Consider the following 21,813-nt stretch of genomic DNA (forward strand, 5'->3'; position numbering starts at 1 on the left):
GGAGGTCTGGCTCATACTGCCTGTGAACCTCCAGGTCTCAGGATAACTCCTCTAAGCAATGGCAGGTAAGAAAAGACAGATCCATTCCGCACATACGGATGAATGTGGGACATCTGCCGTCAAAATTTCTCCAAGGCTGCAGCCATGCTCTGGCTCCTCAGGGTCCTGTCCCACTAAAATTGCAACTCACCCTGAATGGCTTGGAGATGGCTAAAGCTGCATGTCATTGCTGTTCCCACTGGCATTTTTCTGCTGTTTCTGAGCAAAGTTTAGGCAAAATTAAATGAAGGGATAAGGGTGATGACTCTGATATCCTCCTGTTACGCAGATGGCATTGAGGGAGAACTCATTGCGGATGAGGGGTAGTGGAGGGGCAGCACCGACCTCTGCTCTCTGATGACCTGTGACAGGACCTGAGGGAACGGCTGGAGCTGTGTCAGAGGAGGTTTAGGCTGGATATTGGGAAAAGGTTCTTCCCCCAGAGAGTGGTCAGGCACTGGAACAGGCTCCCCAGGGCAGTGGTCATGGCTCCAAACCTGACAGAGCTCAAGAAGTGTTTAGACAACACTTTCAGGCACATAGTGGGATTCTTGGGGCTGTCCTGCACAGGGCCAGGAGTTGGACTCGATGATCCTTGTGGGTCCCTCCACCTCAGGATGTTCTGTGATTCTATGGCAGTTACACACAAATATCACAAAACCAGGCAATAAAGTCCAGGCACTTTTCTTTTGACATGCTGTACAAAGAAGAACAGTGCTGCCTGGCCTCTCCCTGCCCACCAAGAAAACCTGCTGTCTTCTCCACAAATACCATGATTCCTCTCAGAGCACAACAATGGCATGGTCCTATAACGGAATATATATATTTCAACCAAAGCCTGCTTATTTCCCTCTAGCTTTGTGTTTTACCTGATGACTGGCCCATCAGATTTTGAGCTTCTTCGGAGGAATGTAAGGGCAGCTTTTCTCCTGAAGAGCAAAGAAGAAACAGGTTTAATGCTTTTGCCTTCAAGGAGATAAGCAATGTCACTTCATCTAGGAAGCTCAAAATATGATGAACATATTGTCAGAAAAGGCATTTCCAACCGGTACTTTAAGTATCTCCATCCCCTGTGCTCTATCTGCTTCCCAGGTCACTGTGAACATGCCAGCCTTGAGGACAAGGCTCAGGGCTGGCTGTGCTCCTGTCAATGCGGCCTCCTACAGCCACAACTCCTCCCCGTTGTGGGAGTGCCATCCTGCCTGGCTCGGCACCGCTCCCCACACACACCGAGGCAGCATCCCCGGCCGGCACCGAGCCACTCCCCCCGGGAAAGCGGGGATGTCCCACCGGGGTCTGGATCAGCGCGTGGCAGGGGATGCTGCCTCCTCCTCCATGAAGGGAAGGACCCTAATGGTGGTCATCACTTCTGCTGGGAAAGCCAGCAAAGCTGGGAGTGAGTCCAGGCATGCATGGCAAAGGGCTGAGAGCTCGCCCTTGAGGACCCCCAAAATATCCATCTCTAGTTAGCCTTTCCCCGTGGACATTGCAACTTTTTACTTGCCCTGCTCATTTCCATTAAATAGCATGAGTTTAGAAAGAGAGAGAAACTCTACAGGTAAGAGAAGGATATCTTGAAAGGGCGTGTGGGTACGTACCAGGGAAAGCGGGGGTGGTCTGTCCAAGGGGAGTAAAGGGGGTTTGCTGCATAGCCAACTGGTGGAGCTTGGTCAACTGCTGAGGGGTAGGAGGGACATTAGAGCTAAGAAGGTTATTGTCATAGAGTACAAGAAGTCACACCGAAAAGCAAGAACAAAATTATAATGGAAGGGGGGGAAAAAAAAGGAAAACAAACAAAAATTAATGAAAAAAAAACCAACCAAAAACCAAAGCAGGAAGCCATGGTGAGACATGGCAAAAACATTAGCAGAAGGACTTGGCCTGGGTATAGTGCAATAAAGTCCAAATCTTTGGCAGAAGTGCTTGGTCAGGGTCTGAAGTACGATACCAGAAAGAAGCCCATTCTTAGTTTCAGCTCCTCCGCCTTGGCACAGGACCAGCTGGTGGGCATCACAACCAGCACCCAGAGACCCTCTTTGTGTCACCAGAGCCGCACTGTCACCGCTTGTCCCCACAGCACGTGTTCTTGTGCTGTGCCTCCGATGGTAAGTGCCTTTGGGAGATGGATAAACTGCGTTTCTAAACGTCAGCTCATTAGGAACACGGGGAATTATGGGCTTCAGCCACAACCAGTAGGTATTTCAGATCCTTGTATCCCTTGTTGTGCTGGATAGGTTTTGGTGCCCGGTCGGGAAGTGGTTGCATAGAGAGGTGTTTGTTTGGATTACATTTTGTGCTCGGTTTCACTGCTCCAAATCAAAAAAAAAAAACCAACAAAAAAACCAAAAAACCAACCAAAAAAAGAATAAAAGAAAAAAAAAAAACAAACCAAACTGGGCTGAAGTCTGGCAGGGAGCAGGAGGGAGGCTCTTTATCACCTCCCACTTTTCACAGGTGCTGGGGGGTTGCCAGCATCACATCATCCCCCCAACTCAAACCACTTGTTGTGCCCATTATCACTGGCAATGGAGAGGCAGGAGTTATAATTTCAAGGTTTTGGGGGTCAACAAGGCTCAAACTCCTCCTTGCTCCTGCAGCATGGCTGGGGACAGAGGGTGGGGAGGTCTGGCTGGCAGCAGTGAGGGGGAAATGCTGGGAAGAGCTGACTCAAGAGACTGCACACACTGGGGGGAGGCTGGAGGGAGGCAGTGGGAAGGGGTGAAACACCTGCAGATGCTCAGAGAGGTACCCAGGGGATCTCTGTTCTCTCTGCAGAGGCATGAAGACTTCCAGCCTCCACCGGCTCAAGTGAGAAGTCTCACCACTCCACGAAAAGAGGTGCCTGCACATTCCTCCCCGTGCTTCTTTTGGCTTTACTTGGCTTATTTTAGCCAAAAGTGTGATATGGTGGGTTCCTGCCAAAACACAGCTGTCTCCAGATAGGACTGAGCGCACCACTGCTCCTGCAGTGAGTGGGGACATCAGCATCCACTGCTTTTTAACTTCAGAACTATCCTGTTTTCTAGAGGTGCACCCTGATTCTGGAATTCCTCATGACACCTGGTCCCTGGACACTGGCGGGACTCTGAATGAAACCTCTTTGCCCTTTGGGCTTCAACCATGCCCTGGTGCAGGGGTCCTGCTTTGCCCAATGGGGGAAACATCAAAATCCTTTCTAGTACTGATCTAGTAGACTTTTCAGACATAGTTTGGATAGTGGTATTTAGCCAGCTTCCATAATCAGAACAATAAATAAGCCTGTGAGAGGAGAACATGGCTGCGCCCAGGTGTCACAGTGAAAGCTGCTATGTCCATCTCTTCCAGCTCATCTTCCATGGTCAAGGGAGGGGATTCTTCTCCTCTGTTCTGGTGAGACTGTACCTGGGGTGCTGGATCCAGCTCTGGGATCCCCAGCACATCAAGGACATGGATCTGTTGGAGTGAGTCCACAGGAGGCCACGGATTTGCTCTGAGGGCTGGAGCCTCTCTGCTCTGGAGACAGGCTGGGAGAGCTGGGGGTGTTCAGCCTGGAGAAGAAAAGGCTTCAGGGAGAACTTAGAGCCTCTTCCAGTGCCTAAAGGGGCTCCAAGAGAGCTGGAGAGGGACTTGGGACAAGGGCCTGGAGTGACAGGACAAGGCAGAATGGCTTCCCACTGACAGAGGGCAGGGTTAGACAGGATATTATTTCAGAAGGAATTCTTCCCTGTGAGGGTGGTGAGGCCCTGGCACAGGTTGCCCAGAGAAGCTGTGGCTGCCCCATCCCTGGAAGTCTTCAAGGCCACATTGGACAGGACCTGCAGCAATCTGGTCTAATGAAAGGTGTCCCTGCCCATGGCAGGGGGCTGGAATGAGATGAGTTTTCAGGGCCCTTCCAACCCAAACCCTTCTGTGACTCTAGGATCCCACAACTTTTGGGAAAGCAGGCAGCTACACTTCACATCCCAAACTGCCTACAAGTACTCGGGCAATGTTGAAGCTCTTCATGAGCCAAAGCTGCCTCTGTCCTGAGGTTTTTTTTCCAAGGGAGAAAATCAAGGCAGGAACATGCATTTGGCATTCAAAATTCTTCCTGCTTTTCCAGGGGCACCCACTAAACACAGACACCTAGAATGTGTTTAAAATGCCCTAAAATCCCATTCAAGACTGGATTCTGCACTGAGCATTGTTTAAAATGACCAATCACTGTGAGAGCACTGTAAGAGTAAGGAGGGAGTGCATGGCCCCTGTACCAACAATTCTTCCCAGGTCTCAGTAAATCTGCCGGGAGTGGGGCAGAGCTCAGCCAGCAAATATATTAAATGTATTTTAATCCTGACAATCTGAGGAATATAGTAAGAAGGAAAAGACTAAGTTGTCAGCACTACTTGCAAAGAAAAACTGGGATAAACACTATATTGACCTACCCTAAATATGCAGGTTATTTCTTGCTTCTGGAGCAAAAGCAAACAGTACATAACTAAGAATATTTCTTATCAACCATCACAGCAGGCTATTCAGAGTACACACATACTGGTGTCACATGGAAAGCCAGAGCCTGGATTCCACTAATTCCAGTGAAATCACTTCTCCTAGGATGAAAACCCAGCCTACAGCTCCTAAAGGTTCCCATGTGGAGAGGGCATTCGTGATATCAAACAGCCTTGCCACCTTCTCAGGTATGGAAAAAGCAATTCTGTGATTTAATACCCAATGCACCCATTGGAAAGAGGAACACCGAGCTACATCATACCCTTCCCATGCCTGGGATGGCTGGAGAAGGCTTTCCACCCATCACCACATCCTCAGCCCCACTGCAGACCCCTGACTCACAGCAAGAAGGACCCCTGCAATGGAACTCGACAGGTATTTTATCCCCTCGAAAGCACATTTAGAAAGTCCCAGCATTTTCCAAGAGCTGTGACCACCCCAGAAGCCAAGCAGCTGCCTGATGCTGGCAAGGAGCTGCTGGCATCACAGTGCTTCACTGCTTTCCATATAGAAATCCTTTAAACAGACTCATTTTCTAATTCTGTTGGTGATTTCAGGCGCAGACAGTCCAGCTGATGATCCCTACGTGTCCCCCCGCAAACGTGTTGCGTCCCCCTGACCTGCCACAGGACTGGGAGCCCAAGGGATCTGAGTATCAGCAAACCCCAAGTCAGAGTGGTGCCTGCCCCTGCACCAAGGAGCCTGAGATGGAGGGGGGACTGTCCCCACAATGTCCCTGCCCTGGGTGACAGCTGCCGAAACCCAGTGAGACAGCCATCAAACCCAGGGTGACCACATCAGTCTGGGGTCCTGCTCCTGTGGGGAGGCACAGAGCCCTCAGCAGGGTGAGATGCAGCACCCTCTCCATCTCTCTGGGAGATGCAGAGGCTCCCAATTTCTGGGAGGCCCCCCCACCCTTCCCCTTCCTGAAAGGCATGTCCCCCTGCCCTGGCCTCAAGCATGAACCTCCTGGAGCTCTGGCTTCTCCCCACTCCACCAAGGCACTCAGCAACTAAATACACCTTTGGCTTACCAACATTTTAACGACAAGGGGGAAATAGAGGGGAAATTATTATTTTTTCCTCTTTTTTTTTTGCTTGTTTTGATCATTTTGAGGCACAAAATGCATAGAGTATGGTTTTTCTCAAAATGAAGGGATAGCACTGAACAACGGAAACAATTTAGCGTCAGGCCAAGTCCTCGGAAGTAATAAAGTTTAGTGCTAAGAGGTTAAAAGGCTACTTGAGGTATTACAGATACTACAAACGGCCAGTTACTTTGAAAATACGTTATTAATATTATTGGCTAATATTAATATTATGTGAATTAACAGTAGCATGCAGGTGACAGAAAAGGGTATAAGAAAAATTAGGGTAAAACTCACATCCGGGTGTGGAATAGCGTATTGTCCCTGAATTGTATAGGCCTGCAAAGGAAAAAAAAAGATGTTACTAGGGCTGGTAGGACATGGTGAGAGAACTCCATCCCTCTGCCAGGACCCCCTCTGCCACATTAGATTCCCCAGGGCAGCAAATCCTTGGGTCAGGAGGGAGATGTACACCCCTGATGCCACCCGGCGCAATTCTGAGCTACCTGACTTCAAGGGCTTGGGCTCACTTTGGCTTTTTCAAAAGGAAATAAGCAGCTCTTTAAAGGTGCCAGTATTGCATGGAGCAGGAATCTCAGGTTGTGACTGGTCTTTGCCGTACAAAAAATAAGGATTAGTGGCAGTGGGGTTGGAACTGGACGATCTTTAATGTCCCTTCCAACCCAAACCATTCTGTGATTCAGTGATAACCAGAATTAACTGCGTGGCAGGTGCACAGTGACATCACCGCTGCCCTTCACACCTTAGTGTGATCCTAGAAAGCAAGCCAGTGACGTGAGCCTCTCCATATTTTCAGGTGCACAACTCCCAGTGGATGCCTAATATCCACCCAGTATGTTCCAGTGCTCTGCTGGGGCATTGGAAAGGCATTGAGGTAAGGGCCCAGGGCTAGGCCGCCTGCACTGCGATGCCTTTCACCAGTCATAATTGATAAATCCATGCAGATATCTGCCAGGCAAGTGGCTTTGTGTGTTTTTCCCATCCTTTGTAGCAATCCTTTCTCCACTTTTTTTCGGAAATAACCCAAAAATAAGCACAGATCTGGGTGAAGAGCCAGATACTAGAGAGCCCAATATTTAGGACTTAACCAGCTAGCAAAACATATCTCACTGGTTGACACATTATTCAGATGGTTCTGAAAGAAATGACAAAAGAAATGGACAACACTTTGAAAAGGGAGAGTAAAGACTGCCAAGAAAAAAAGAAAAAAAAAAAACCCTTGGAACCTCCTGCAAATTTGCCACATTCTTTGCAAATAGCAAAGTGCCTTGTGTGAGGAAAACCCTCAAAATCATGAAGGAGGAAAACAGAAATGGCTGTCCCAGTGCCCACTGACATCTTGGCATGATGGGGATATGGCAGAGGCTTCACCGAAGAGTTGCCTGTCCTGGTGGTGCAATTTGGTCATTGTTTTTTGAATAGAAAAATTGAGTGAAAAAAGGTAATTAAGGGCAGGAAGATGTCTTGGACAGATGCAACTCAACTCTGATGTTGCCCATGGATGATGGGGCTGGTCCCTTTGGCAGCTGCCATCAGCTGCCGCATCCCTCAGCCTGCTGAGCTCCTGAAGGCTTATCCCACCCCAAGCACCTGTCACCACTGTCACTGGCTGTCCTCTGCCCACCCACCCCGTGCCACCCCTTGGGCAGGGCCAAAGGGCTCCCAGCCTTGGGAAGAGCTCTCATTTCAGAGATGGTTGCTTTTTCCTGTGACATCACTTCTGTCCAAGACACCAACCATTCACCAGCAGGAGAAATGCTACCTCCATCTTACTCTCCCTTTTGAGAAGATAGTTCACCAAGCAGCTGGACTCAAAGCTCTTTTCCAGGATGGCTGCTCAGACTGAGTGAAACACTCCTGATCCTGACAATGACTAATTCAGCCTAAAATAGCCTGTGCTTTGGGCTTTGCTCCCATCCCTAGTTTGTCCTTCTATTTATTATGGTTGGGGAGAAATGAAGTAACTCATTTGGAGCCGCTCTGGGTGGCATCAGCTGTGGTTTCATGGTGCTGGCTCTACCTGGCTGCTGGAGCTCTTGGGAAGGTACATCTCCTGCTAGATCTGAGGCACCACAGCATGGTGGCATCTACAGGCAGGTCCTCAGTCACCAGGTGAGATGACGAGATGAGGTGGAAAAAGCAATGGTGCAAGTTCCCTGTTTAGAAACAGCTGTCTGCTCAAAACTGCTCTTGTTTCTGCTGATTTTCGTTTGCAGAATAACCTCCAGCTCCCATGGCACATCCGTGCCACAGTTATCCTGCAAAGGCAAAATGTCCCCAAGGGTGGCTACAAATAGCACGTCGCGTCTGCAAGGCTGCAATGTCACCGAGGGCAATGCAATGCAAGCTCTCCTGCAGGGGGGAAGCAGGACCCCAAACTGGCTGAGCATCCTGAGGAATGGGGACATGACTCTTCCACAGAGGCTGCCTGGAGCAGAGGTTCAGCACAGCCCTGCAGGAGCTGGGATAAACCCTTCCTATCTTGGATCCATTACAGCTACACAAAGATAGTTTTAATTGGGCTGGAGATGCCAGAAAACAGTCAGGGCCTCTTGTTCAATGATGCTTTTCTAATTTTCTCCTTCTTAACCACTGACAAATACGGAATTTGGGTCTAGTGAAGCAAATTCCAGGCTTTTCATTGTGTGTGAGCACCCAGCAGAGCTAACACCCTGTCTCTCTGAGCTGGTCCCTTCCTTCTTCTCAGCCTCCAGCATCCGTTAGAGGAGGTAAGCCATCGGCTCTACCAAGAGCTTTCAGTCCAGCTGCCATGGCACACAACGGATGGGATGACACCATGCAAGTCAGAAGGCAAGAAACCTGAGTGCACTAACGGGCAGCGGCTGGTGCTGCAGTAAAAGGCTGAGGTTGGCAGTGGAGGCTGCAAGCGGGTCGGCTCTTACCTGACCACCTGCAAAAATGACAGGGGTGGAGGCGGGCTTTGGGCGGTAGGGAATGGTGGCACCTTTTGGTGGGGACTAGGAAAAGGGATAAGGAGAGGGAGAGAGAACATTAGAACAGCTTTCCTGAAACGGCGGCAAAAAGAGCGTTAGAAAGCACCTAATGGAGCGCGGCCCCCGGGGCCACCGGCAGCAACACCCGCACCAGTAACACCGCGTTTCTGGACAGGAGGACACAAGGAAAAGCAGCATTTCATGGACAGTGAGGACAACCTGGGGTACGGGAGATCCCCTGCCACGGCACGGGCTCCTAAATCGCTTCCTGGACCTCTGCTGCCTCCCTCACCTTTGCTCTGCTCTGCGCAAACCCCGTCACCTGGTCCAGACTCCTGGAACCCTCCTCAAAACCCTGAGGAGGCCCTCAAGCAGCAGAATGGAGAGGTACAGCCCATCTGAGCGACCCAGCACACTGCTCAAGCTCTTTGACCGCCCTCATCTTCCTCACCAGCAGGTCAGGGTCACCTTCAGGAGCTGGTTTGGTCCACGGCCATCCCAGCTGGGATGTGGATGGCTGTGCAGTGGATGCTGCGAGGCACTGTCATTGTGGTCACGTGAGAAGTGTCACTGCCATGGCAAGGGGTTGGAACTAGGAGGTCTTTAAGGTCCCTTCCAACCCAAACCATTCCATGATTCCATGACTCTCTGATCTTGCTCTTGGCTGCTGTGGCCTGTCCGGTCCCTGCGTAGGTCAGAGCAGAGCTGTAGTGAGTCATCCCATGGTGTGGTGCACAGGAGCTGCTCACCCAAGTTCTCTGTGTTGGTTTTCACTTGAACATAACTAACAGGCCGCAGAAAACAGGGAGGTTTTTAGGAATCAGGAGAGATTTCAGCTCCCCTGCTTCTACCCAAAACTAAATGACCCACTGACTGCTATATAAGGAAAAGCAATATAAATTACATGATCTCATGGAAAATTTTGCTTTTTTTCTGTACATTCTTCTAGACATCTACTTGAAGGCAAACAGCATATCTAAATCCTCCTGCTAAGCACCTGCCTGTGGGAAAGCTGCATGATCAAAGCACATCTCTATCATCCCAAGCCTCTTTGTTCTTCTATTGCGTTACAAATCTTGGAGAGGATGAGTCAGGATTATCTATGTAAGACTGAAAAGGGATAAGGAGCATCTCTGAACTGTTAAAGTCAGGGAATTCCCAGATTTCAGACTGCAAGAAAACTCTGTGGGTTTTTCCCCTTCTAATTGCTGAGCCATACAGAGGAGCAGCACCTCTTGCTTTGTGAGAAGAGCATCCAGGAAACACTTTATAACACACCTGCAAGCATCACCTCAGGCTCATCTCTGCTGCAGTCCATGACACAGAGTCATCATGTGCCTAAACTTCCTCTAGCAGCAGTGTAGCTGCCTGAGCATCACAGCCAGCCATGATGGGAAATGTGGCTCCTGGCTATTCCTCCTGAACTGTGCTGCTGCCAAGCTGAAGGTGCTTTAACTTGGATTTGCTTTGCCTCCACCAAGCCTTGCCATCCCCATCTGAAGCTTTTCCATTGGGAAATGTGCTCCTCTCTACCACAAAAGGGCTGTGCAGCCAGGCAGAGGGGCCTGACATTGGTCCCTGCTTTGTCTATCTCTGGGAGGCACCAGGAGCAGAGGGTGTCAACATCCTGTGTCCCGAGGGCTTTCCTCCTGGAGCTTCTCCAATCTGAGATGGCAGGTGTGGACGTGGGACCTGTGGCTGTGGTAACCTCCAGCAATAAGCCAATGGTATAGCGGCATCCTTCCATGGCAGAGATCTCCAAGCTCTGCTTGTCAGCATTTATCCCTGAAAATGGCACCTTGGACATACATCCATGTGCACTACAGTCCCTGCTCTCCACCAGCCTTCCTCACTACGTTCCCACTGTGCCTCACTGGAGCTCAGCTTTGTGTTCTCAGCTCCCCCAGCACAAGGGATGCACTAGCCTACTCCTCCTCCTCCTCCTCGTGACTATTGTCCTTGTGGGGCACTGTGACCCCTGTGCAGAGGAGAGACCAGGTGCTTGGAGGAGGGGCTGCTGCCCCCATCTCCTTCCCATGGCACCCTGGATGCTGCTGGGACACCAGGCTAGGCTGTCCCAGCCCACCTGGCACCCCTCTCTCCTCAAGCCACCCTCTCTGCTCCAGCACAAACCATCTCCTTTGGGGCACCCGACCAGGCAGGCTTCCAGTGTGAGACTCTAGAAACAACAGACAATGGTGGGAAAAAAACGCTGGGTGGGTTTCCAACAGAGGTACCAGGAAATGAGAGTGGTCCAACAACGCGTGGTGAAGGGGACGAGAGACACGCTCCACAGCTCCCAGTGCTGTTGTGGTGCCAGCTGGGATTTTTTTCCTTATGTACTTTACCCCCTTTGTTACAGACTGTACCTCCAGCATCACCACACAGATCTGTTTGACACACTGGATAATTGCGTCAGGTGTCCCCGAGATTGTCACTGCCCGCTCCGTGGAGTTGGGCAGCATGTCCCCCGCCACTTGAACCTGAGCACCTGTTGACTGGAGACAGAAAGAGAGAAAGGACAAATCCCACAGTTGAACACCTTCCCTTGCAGCCAGCTCCAGCTCTGGTGCCACGCGCCTCCCGAGAGCCGCACTGCCCCGCACATGGCATCCCATGGGATCCTGCTCCTACATCAGCAAGACTACCCTGGGAAGCAACGTGATGCACGATGCAGCATAAGGATCCCCTTTTCCAAGGCAGCTCCCCCTTGGTCACGGATCAGCTCCGAGGAGCTGCGGTGACGTGCAATAACGAAGTGGCTTCGTTCAAGTCTGACTTACCTCTCTGATCTCCTTGATCTTGGAGCCTCCCTTGCCAATCAGCGAGCCACACTGACTCGCTGGCACGACCAGTCTCAGTGTCACTGGAGGTTTGCTGGTAGCGGTGCTGTTGCTCATGGAGTTGGTTATGTCCTTGGGAAGGAAGAGTGCAGCACATGAGCCCTTGGTACCCGACCAGACGCCAACCCAAGTGCCCTGGGCTAGGGAGGAGGGGTCATGTCCCCCAGACGTGGCTGGTCTCTGTCTGCAGCTGCATCACTGCCCCTCCCTGCAGTTAATTAACTGTGGGACCTCCAGGACAGTTCACTGAATCACAGAATCATGGAATCATTAAGGTTGGAAAAACCCTCTAAGATCATCGAGTCCAACCATTAACCCAGCACTGCCAAGTCCATCAGTCATCCGTGCCCCCAGGTGCCACATCCACACACCTTTTGAATACTTTCAGGGATGGTGACTCCACCACTGCCCTGGGCAGCCTGTTCCAATGCCTGACCACCCTTCCAGTGAAGAATTTCCCAAATATCCAATCTAAACCTTGCCTGGTGCAACTTGAGGCCATTTCCTCTGGTCCCATTACTTGTTACATGGGAAAAGAGACCAACTCCTCCCTGGTTACACCCTCCTGTCAGGAAGTTGTAGAGAGCAAGAAGGTCCCCCTGAGCCTCCTTTTCTGCAGGCTGAGCCCTCCCCAGCTCCCTCAGCTGCTCCTCATCAGACTTGTGCTCAGTTCTTGCCTAGTCAGCGATGTCTGGAAGGTTCTGTGCTGAGGCCAGGTCCCAGTTAAGCAAGTCCAACCAGGCACATATGGGCTGGAGGTCCCCAGGCCCATCTGCACTGCTGTCCCCAGCTGTGGGATGGCTCACATTTCTCACCTCCTCGAATTTGTAGGCGATCATGGCAAAAGCCTTGAATATGGCATCGGTGGGGCCAGTGATGGTCACAATACGCTCAGGACAGTTTCCCTCCGAGATGTTGATCCTTGCCCCACTCTGGAGAGAGAAAAGCAGTCCTGGAATAGCCACAGCCAAGCACTTGGGTCGGGTCCTCTCTCAGCCTGATTGTCCTGGTTGTCACCTGTCCCAGCCTATCCCATCTAACCTTCCAAACTCCCACCCCTCATCTGCAGTGATTCCAGCACTGTCTTATTCCAACCCTCAGAAAGAGTTTCCAGTTTTTTACTGTAATGGAAACCCATGGGACTGAAGCAAGACCAGCTCATGGAGTCATTGCTTGTGAAAAGAAGAGTGCTGCTCACTGCCCTGATAACTTCCTAGGAGCTGCAGACACAAAGACTTTGGACAAACTCAAAGCATCTTACGAGTGACTTAATTTCAATATTTCATTAAGAGCAAATTCTTGGCTCTGGAAAATTCCCTTTTAATTGTGATAGAAGTTTATTTGAGTGTGGAGGGAGGAAGCTGGTCCAAAGAGCTCTAGGGACAGCTGGCTTGCTTGTTCTGACCCTGGGAGTTACTGCACGAATTGCACAGGGCAATGTACAGCTCTGGCCACTCTGCTCTCCCTTCCTCCTACACATCAGTCACAGAGCAGGTCACTCACCTCCTCACGCATCTTCTTCACGGTCTCTCCTTTCTGGAATAAGAGTGAAAAACAGGCGATTACTGAAAATCCAAGACTTTCCACCTTCAAAACAACCCTTCCAAACATGCATCTGCCTAAAACATGGCAACACGTAGCCAAAAGCATGGGCAGCTCAGTGATGCCTGGCCCTGCATCCCCACATGATGGACAGCTGAAGAGATTAGTGTGTAAGTCATCAAAGATACATATAAGATAGATAGATAGATAGATAGATAAATATACAGATTCACAACTGTGAATATTCCCAGAGTTGGACAGGCTGATGGAAAAATAAGGCACAAGCATATAGGGAAAATATGTTTATGCTGCAAATCTTTGCCACCATAAACCTGCCTTTTAAAACCGTCCCAAAAAAACCCCTAATCCTATATAGCCAGGACTTTCCAAACCACCCTGACAAGCACCAGAGAGCAGAGCACCTCGTGAAGCTTTTCTGCACAAGGTAAATGGAGTCCTGTGGCCTCCATTTAAATTATATTTTAAATGGGTCTATGTGACATTTGTATTATCTGTTAATAAAGCTGTTTGATTAAAACATCTGAGCAACATGACTGCAAACTCCCAGTCATCACCCCTGGGAAACAGCTGGGAACAGCACTGGGGAAGTCTGGTGGTTGGTGGGGTTTTTAGGGGAATGGTCTTTGATCCCTGTGTGGGTGTCTCCTAAATTCTGGCTCAGAAATGCAGCAACCAGCTCATGCACCCCAGACTTTTCAGGACATCACAGGGAAGAGGTGACTGGCATCTACCACATCACAGGTACAGGTAACAGCATTAATGCTGCATTAAAAGACATCCTTACCTTCCCAATGATGCTTCCGACTTCCTACACAAAAAAAGCATCAGAAACAAAGGAATTGACATTAGAAAATGTGATGACAGTCTGGCCCACCCTCATAATGAAGTAAAGACCTGGTGGACACCACCCCCAGCAGAAGAACAGGGTGGGGGGCAGGTATGAGAGGGACCAGGAGCACCATGCCACCCTCCCCATCAGCAGGAGGACAGCTATTCCCAGGGCTGGGATGCTCTGCGGGGCTGGACTTGGGCACAGGCGGAGGTGGGAGAGGGATCTGTGAGGAAATCCCGTCTCTGGGAGCCCCTTACCTTGCCGTGCATCAGCAGTCGGATGGTGAGGGTGACGTTCAGGCCACCTTCGGAGACCTTGGACTCCATTTCCTACCAGGGGATGGGAGACGTGCAATAGCTGGGAGGGCAGCCCTGGCACACAGACAGCACCACGGCCGTATCACCTGGGCACAGAGAGGGGAAAGGTTTGCTCTTAAAACAGGCAGGTTCCTCAGCTTGGGATGGACACTGCAGAAGCAGCAGAGCATGGGAGCAAAGACTCCGGTGTCCCAGGTGGCACGGCCAAAAAGCAACTGCGGATGAAGGACCAGGGCATTGGATGAGCAGCCTGGCCAAACACCAGTGGCTGAACTGGGACTTTAAAAGACACACAGCACCTACCTAGCAAACCAAAATTCACCATTTCCAGCATGAATGGGTGCTCAGAAAACCAAAAGCCAGTTTTTAAGTAGCCAGGAACTATCCATCTCACTCCAGGAGCACAGAACAGGGAGGAATGGAACTGGCATCCCGATTGCCACACATCCTGACCTGTGAGCTCCCCAGCTGAGCATTGTGTGGACCACGCCACTTCTAGCCATTCATATTACATGTATCTAATGAAACCATGTTCCTTTCTTTTTCTATTGTCTCCCTCTTTCCTCCTCTGCCCTCTAGGGGGGCTGCCTATGTTTTGAAGGCAAAGGGGAAAAAAAAAATCACTGAATGGTAACAAATCCTTCATCTTTCATTCCTGGTGGCTCTTTAGGAGTATCTCTGCACAAGGACGTGGCATATGAAATGTCCCTGCAGCCCAGTGCATGGGGAGAGCAGTCCCATCCCAGAGGGAGGTGGCAGCATCCTTCTACGTGCAACACTGAGAGATACAGAGCAATTCTCCCTTGTGGTATTTAATCTCTCAGTCTGTATCAGATGGGACATTTTTCATCCTTCTTACAAGCATCTGGCATTCCCCTTTGCTCAGACAGGGACTTACATGATCAAAAAAATGGGAGATAAACCAGTTCTCAAGTATTGCTTTAATGCAAGTCGGGATGAATAAACAACAGCAATGCACAAACCATGGCTGGGAGACTGGTTTGATGTAAAACCTCTTTCTAGAGGTTATTATGAAACCTAAAATGGATAAAACCATGTGGTTTGCAGGGAGATGGCATTCCCTAAAGCTAAAGGACACCAGCTCACTGGGAATTAGGTTGCTTGTGACCTATGTGTAAACACAGGTCTTGAGGCTGCTGGATGTTACAAATGAAAAAAGAGATGAAATCGTCACAAGAAGGATAAGAAATGAAATGAGTTGAACACTGGAACAGGATCACTGAACAGATTGCCCAGGGAAGTTGTGCATTCCTCATCCCTGGAAGTGTTCAAGGCCAGGTTGGACAAAGCCTGGAGCAACCTGCACTAGTGGAAGGTGCCCCTGCCCACGTGTTATAGTTTCTCAGCCCATTCCCATCACTCTGGTCTCCAATGGCATCACCTTCTGCCTCAGAAATATTCTCCTTCCCACCCTTATCAGTACCTTTTGGCTTGACATAGAATCATAGAATGATGGAATGGTTTAGGTTGGAAGGAACCTTAAAGATCACCTCATTCCAGCCCCCTGCCATAGGCAGGGACACCTTCCATTATCCCAGGTTGCTCCAAGCCCCGTCCAAGCTGGCCTTGGACACTTCCAGGGATGGGGCAGCCACAGCTTCTCTGGGCAACCTGTGCCAGGGCCTCCCCACCCTCACAGGGAAGAATCCCTTCCTAAAATCTCATCTAATCCTCCCCTCTTTCAGTTAAAAGCCTTTCCCCCTTGTCCTTCCATAGGGAGTGTGTCTGCCATCCCTGGCTCCACATCCCTCGCAGGAGGAACCCTGCATCAGGCCGTTATGTAAATGCTTCCAATTGATTGAAAAAGTGGGTCATGCGTTAGCCAAATGCTCCTGGCTTTAAGATTTATCAGCATTATTAAATTAAACACGCTTCATGCTCCAGTGAGCAGGAAAGCTACATTGGCCTTTTCTTAATCATACTAGTGAAAGGTAAGTGTTTCATAGGGGGATTCACGAGCTCAAAGGAAATGATGGGAACAACAGAGCTGAAGCATTTACTCTGGGAGCCTGCCTCCCTCCACAGACCTCATTCTTCATAGACAAAGGGCTGGGAAAAATTACCCCCCAAAACCCCACTCTGAGCATTTCAGAGCGTTCCCTGCCTGGAGAGAGACCCATCTCGGACTCTTCCTCTTCACCATCATATTCCGCCTTGTTCACAGCAGCTTCGAAATGGCTCCTTTGTCCACCCACTTGAAAGCCCTAAGGACACCATTACATCCAGCCCAATGGATAGAGTAGATCCAGGGCCCAACTCTAACCCAGTAAGAAGCAGGTGCAGCCCCACAGAGGTCATAGATGTGGAATTAGGAGACAGAAACGTCAAGTTTGGCCCCGAAAGGGAAGCTGCACACTGAACTAAGCCAGGCTCTGCCAAGCATCATACCTGGGCAACCGCAGGCGGAGGACTGCAGCACCCTCCTTCCCTGCACGGAGAGCAGCCAACAGTCTTTGCACCTCAGCAAGGGGAGATCTGCCCCAAAACAGCTGGACAATGCCCATCCAAAGGGTGATCCCATCCCACAATAAATAAGCCTTTTAATTGCACCTGCCTTTGTGAGAGTGCTTGGAGAAGATATCATCAGTTCTCAGAGCCAGTCTGGGCTCTTCCTTGGTTTTGAGGTTAAATATATTAAATTCTCGGAAATTTCCTTTATCTATCAGGAATTCTCTATGTCTGAAAAAGCAGCTCAGGCACCAGTGACCAAGGAAGAGGAAGGAAAATGGAAACCCAGAACAGAAGGTAGACTCCTTTTCCCCACATGCAAACATACACACTCCAATTTTTCTCCTTTCCCATTTTTTAGAGGCTGGAGCAATTGCCTAAGCTGGCACTCTTGTATTTATGCTTGCTGATACCTCACAAATACTGACAATTTCCTAAAATTTGAGCAAAAGCTTCTGACTAGGGGAAATCTGAATTCTGTGTATTAAATTAATTTAATAACACGATCATCTCTTAGACAGGAGATGGCACATGAAGCAGAATAGGAGGAGGGAAATGGAGCTCTGGGCTGGACTTTGTCCTCCAGCCTGGTTTCCACACAGGAGCTGGAAAAATGGATGCTGGAATCATACCCCTGATATCATATCAGGAATGCTATCCCCCTCAGCATGGGGCTCAGCTGAGCTCCAGCAGGGGCTGGGAGACATCGCTGGCTCCATGCCTGCTGAAGCCTGTCCTCAACCTCCTCCTCTTCCTCCTCCCATGCACTGCTAGGGCTCCCTGGGTGCATGAGCCATGTGTGAGAGAATCTTTGCTTCATACAGGTATTCATTTGGGGGGAGTGCAATGTTTTGTTCAAGATGAGGAGAGGATGTTCAAGAGGACAACTCGGTCCAAAGATGTCCCACCAGCATAACCCACCCCCTCCCTGAAAGGTTTGGATGGAAAGTTCACAGGCTCTGCCAAGCAAACTCAGAGGAGAAAGTCTCCATCACCCCCCCTCACCATCACACGGCCTCCAGAAAAAATCACACTTTCTTCACAGGTGCATCATAGAACCACAGAATGGTTTGGTCTGGAAGGAACCTTAAAGTTCACCTCATTCCACCCCCTGCCATGGGCAGGGACAACTTCCATTATCCCAGGTTGCTCCAAGCCCCATCCAACCTGGCCTTGAACACTTCCAGGGATGGAGCAGCCACAACTTCTCTTGGTCAATGTAGGCTGATAAACTCCAACACCTCGGAGCCCTGTTGACCGAGAGCCCTGGATGACCTAAAGAGCAGGGTGGCCACAGGACTGGTCAGTACAGGGATGCTGTGCCACCTGCCACCTGAAACCCTCCTCTGGAGCATCCCACTGCTCAATGGAAAAGCCACCCTGGAAAATATCCAACACACTTCCCAGGCTCTTTGTGTTCCAGGAGCATCACCAGCACAGGTGGAACAGACAACCACAGACCCCCAGGATGCTCCAGCACTCCGCGATACGGCACAGCCCAGATCTCTGGTAGGGGTCACAGAATTTAGTGTTGGGAATTAACATCTTGGACAGAACGTCCACCACTCAAGACATTTTCCTCTGAAAGGGAGGAAATGTTTAGACACCTCTGACCCGTCAATATTGTCTTCACAAAACTCAGACCAGAGTTTTGTGACCCTTGGAAAATGAAAGCTGTATTAAATGGAGAGAAAAGCAAGAGAGGCCAGGAAAGAAGATGTTTTTCTGATATTTTAGGCTTTCCAGCTTGTTTTCTCTAGGAGTGCCGCCTGTCCACCTGCGTAAGCAGGAGCTTTCTCCCCACTCATCTCCTGCTGACTTGATCCTGCCGTTAAGACCTAATCCGGTGGTTTTCAGCGCTGTGTTTTAGTGGCTGGGAAGCACAGAGAGGCAGCCAGCTCGGGATTATGACGATGACGCAGCCTGGCCAGGTCAGGATGGGGGTGGAAGGAGAAAAAAACAGGCAGAAGACCCAGTTCAAGCTTTCCCTTAAACCAAACGGAAACACATCAGCTGTCAGAAGACAAAGCTGTGAGAGGGCTGTAGAATCATCTACATGAGTGACACCAAATGCCATTTTGGAATAAAGCCACAATTCCAGCTGCTGCCATTTTCTACAACTGTGGTCACTTTGGTTGACCTTTTCTTCTCTTTACTCTCCAGCTTCAGTGGAAATGTTTTAGATATCTCTAACCAAAAAAGATAAAAAGATGCCCCATGTTCTCTTGGTACATCATCCAGCAGGATATTCCTGCCTCTCACCTGCCCATGATCTTTTCAACAATCAAGGGAGACAAATGACCCTGCTCTGACCCTCAGAGCAGGCATCTCTGGAGGTTTCTTTCTCAGTCCTGCTCCCATTTCCCTGCTCTCCTCCAGCTGAGATCACAGAGTCACAGAATCCTTTAGGTTGGAAAAGACCTCTAAGGTCATCAAGTCCAACCGTTCCCCCAGTGTCAACTCCACTGCAAAACCATGTCCCCAAGTGCCACATCTACACATTTTCTGAATACTTCCATGGATGGTGATTCCACCACTGCCCTGGGCAGCCTGTGCCAGCACTTGGCCACCCTTTCCATGGGGAAATTTTCCCTAATATCAAATCTAAACCTCATCTGGTACAACTTGAGGCCATTTCCTCTTGTTCTGAATGTCTCCACTAGTGATGCAGAGATCCAGCACTGTCACACTGAAGTGGGCTCAGCCACACCCCAGCCAAATGCCCTCAAAGCTGTGCTCCCTGCCCTCCCTCTAGGATATTCCCAGCTGCTTTTCTGGTTTTCTGCTTTATCTGGTGCACCCCACAAGCTGGTCTCAGGCTTTAGTCTCCACCAAGGCAAGGCCAGTCAGAGGAGAATGACTTGTTTTGTCATGCTGGCAGTGCCATTATCACCATATTTGTGTGAAGGTCAGTGGATGAAGCTGCAGCTTTTCTCTGCCCACCTCCCCAGGATGATGGGGACAGGACAGTAGGATTGCAGCACCTACCTCTGTGCCCTGATACATCTGCAGGAGATAAAACTTTGAGGTTTATGTTAATTACCAGGTTTAGAGGAAATTTAGGTACACGGGAGATGTATCTGCAGAGATCAATAGGATGCAGAATTCCCATTCCCTCACATGAGCTGCTGCGGTGTTGCAAGCAGAGGTTGGACACAGACCAGTGAGGAAAATGTGATGTAGTGGCAGCAGGCTATTAGATGCCCTTGTGAAAGCCAGAAAACCTTGTTTGGGCTAGTTTCAGGGCTTATTGATTGTGGGACCCTGAGCAAAACCAGCGCCTTGAACCTGTTAAACCATCACCTCAGCAAGGTTATTCCAACCCTGCTTGGAAGAATAACAGGTTGTCATTTCATTTGTTTAATTTAAACTGATTTTGGAAGGCTGGGGTGAGCGGGGAGGGGGTGGGAACAACATACTTTAATTCAGCCACTTCCAAATCATCCTGTTAGTTACTTTTGGAACAATTTGCCAATGAAAATAGTATTTTCAGGGAACGTCAAACTGCGTTAAGTGCATCAGAAATTTCCCCCTACGAGGTGATGAGAGCCAACGCTCTTTGCAGCTGGGTCCATCACGACTCAGCAACCAAGAGCATCCTCAGATGCCTGTGAGCCTTTAGCAAGACCATGAGTGCCAAGAAAATAACATTTCCAGGGATAAGGAGCATCACTCTTTCTCCTCTGGTCTGCCAGCAGATTAATGGATGGATAAAAACAATACAGTGCAGTTTTTTCCCAAAGTACTGGCTATTCCTCCTTGCCCAAGTCATTATTTTGGAGAGGTTGGGAGCTAGGGCATCCATCGGAGCTGCTGATGGTCAAGCAAGGACCAAGCACTGGGTTGGTCTTCGCCCACCCCAGGTGCCCTAGTCAACTCAGGAAGGCAGAGCCATCAGCACTGCACTGCATCTCAGCCTGGATCTGCCACGGGGCTCAGCTCTGCAGAGTGGGGCGTATTCTGCTGCAGCATCCGAGCAATAGGAAAAATTCCCAAACCTGAAACGTCATCGCCTTGTACTGCAGAGACTAGGGTGATGACTGCTTCAGTGCCACACTCCATGACTGCATCCCTGAACTGCATCCCATGACAATGGGAAGCCGCAGAGGGTGGCTGGACCAAGCCAGTGGAGAATGGAGAACCTGTGTGATGTGAAGGGAGCTGTGGTGCATGAAACCATTTGAAAATGGCTGGGAAATGCTCTAAACCCTCCCAAAACATTGACCAGGGACAGTCCTGTTAAACTGCCAGGTGACAACCCATGTGGGGAAAGCTTTTGGAGAGCAGAGCAAGAAGCCAAAATGAGCTTAGCAAGGTGAAAAAAAAATCAGATGGAGCTCTGCAAGGCAAAGTATTGAACACAGCTCTGTGCAGTTAAGTGCACAGACACAGGAAATGCTCTCCATCCACCTGAAAGTGGCTGGGAGTGACAGGTTGACTTGTAGGATCTGCAGAAGGAAACCAGGAATGGCAAAGTGGGTCTTCATAGGAGATCCAGCCAGCAGAGAGCAACCCCAGATCCTTGGGGCCAGCAAACATGGGCCCACAGGAAAGAGCTGGAGGAATCAAGGCTCTGCAGGATGGAGGAATGGCAGGAGACAGGGTCTTGAGTGAGGGGCTTAAGTTGCACTGAAGATTCAGGAAAGGAGCTTGCCCACAACCATGCCATCCTGCCAGTTATCCTTGTTTTAATCTTCTAAACATCCATGTATTTGCAAATAAAGCTCACTTCTGTTGGACAACTGCACTTAGAACCTTGACACTGAGCCAAGCCTATGGTCAGTCATGCTTTGGGGATGCACCAAATTTAGGGTTTTTCCCCCTGAGCCAAAGGCCAAGGAATGGGAGCCAGGAGATGCCACCTCACAGCAGGAGATGCCACCTCACAGCAGGAGATGCCTCGATAGATTCCCCAAGGATACTCTGCCAGGGTTGTGCATCAGCTCCAAAGGACCCATATCGTGCCCAAAAGATGCCAGCACAGTTGGAAACATGCCCCAAGGGGTGAGACAATCAAATATCCGTCCCCTAAGTGTCAGTTTTTAGATGCCCTTTTTTTAGGAGAACCCAAAGGACTCCCCAAAAAGGATGCTCACAGCCACAGATCCATGCTGGATGCTCATAAAGAAGGAGAGACCACAGGGAGATGTGTGGACCTCCAAGGACAAGTGGCTTATCCTCCAGCAGTCTGAAAATGAGAGATGCAGCACTGCAAAAAGCT

At 49.9% G+C, this 21,813-nt stretch overlaps 1 protein-coding gene across 11 annotated transcripts in view; it reads right to left on the reverse strand.

Moving 5' to 3' along the window:
- PCBP3 (poly(rC) binding protein 3) overlaps window positions 1-21,813 on the reverse strand; it is a 51,885-nt gene that overhangs the window by 13,574 nt on the left and 16,498 nt on the right. For 3 of the 11 annotated variants that reach the window (XM_018071651.1, XM_018071652.1, XM_018071654.1), the window contains 10 exons: window positions 14,064-14,209; window positions 13,759-13,782; window positions 12,915-12,947; window positions 12,227-12,343; window positions 11,352-11,483; window positions 10,938-11,066; window positions 8,518-8,592; window positions 5,891-5,932; window positions 1,638-1,716; window positions 909-968 (listed from right to left, as the gene is read on the reverse strand). In XM_018071651.1, coding sequence (XP_017927140.1) covers window positions 909-968; window positions 1,638-1,716; window positions 5,891-5,932; window positions 8,518-8,592; window positions 10,938-11,066; window positions 11,352-11,483; window positions 12,227-12,343; window positions 12,915-12,947; window positions 13,759-13,782; window positions 14,064-14,132 — 760 coding nt within the window. In that variant the 5' untranslated portion in view covers window positions 14,133-14,209. The remainder of the gene's footprint in view (window positions 1-908; window positions 969-1,637; window positions 1,717-5,890; window positions 5,933-8,517; window positions 8,593-10,937; window positions 11,067-11,351; window positions 11,484-12,226; window positions 12,344-12,914; window positions 12,948-13,758; window positions 13,783-14,063; window positions 14,210-21,813) is intronic. The other 8 variants (XM_018071653.1, XM_025895011.1, XM_018071659.1 and 5 more) reach the window with 6 other exon arrangements.

This window comes from Manacus vitellinus, unplaced genomic scaffold, assembly GCF_001715985.3.
Source record: "Manacus vitellinus isolate BGI_N305 unplaced genomic scaffold, ASM171598v3 scaffold_20_pilon, whole genome shotgun sequence".
Classification (NCBI taxonomy): Eukaryota; Metazoa; Chordata; class Aves; order Passeriformes; family Pipridae; genus Manacus; species Manacus vitellinus.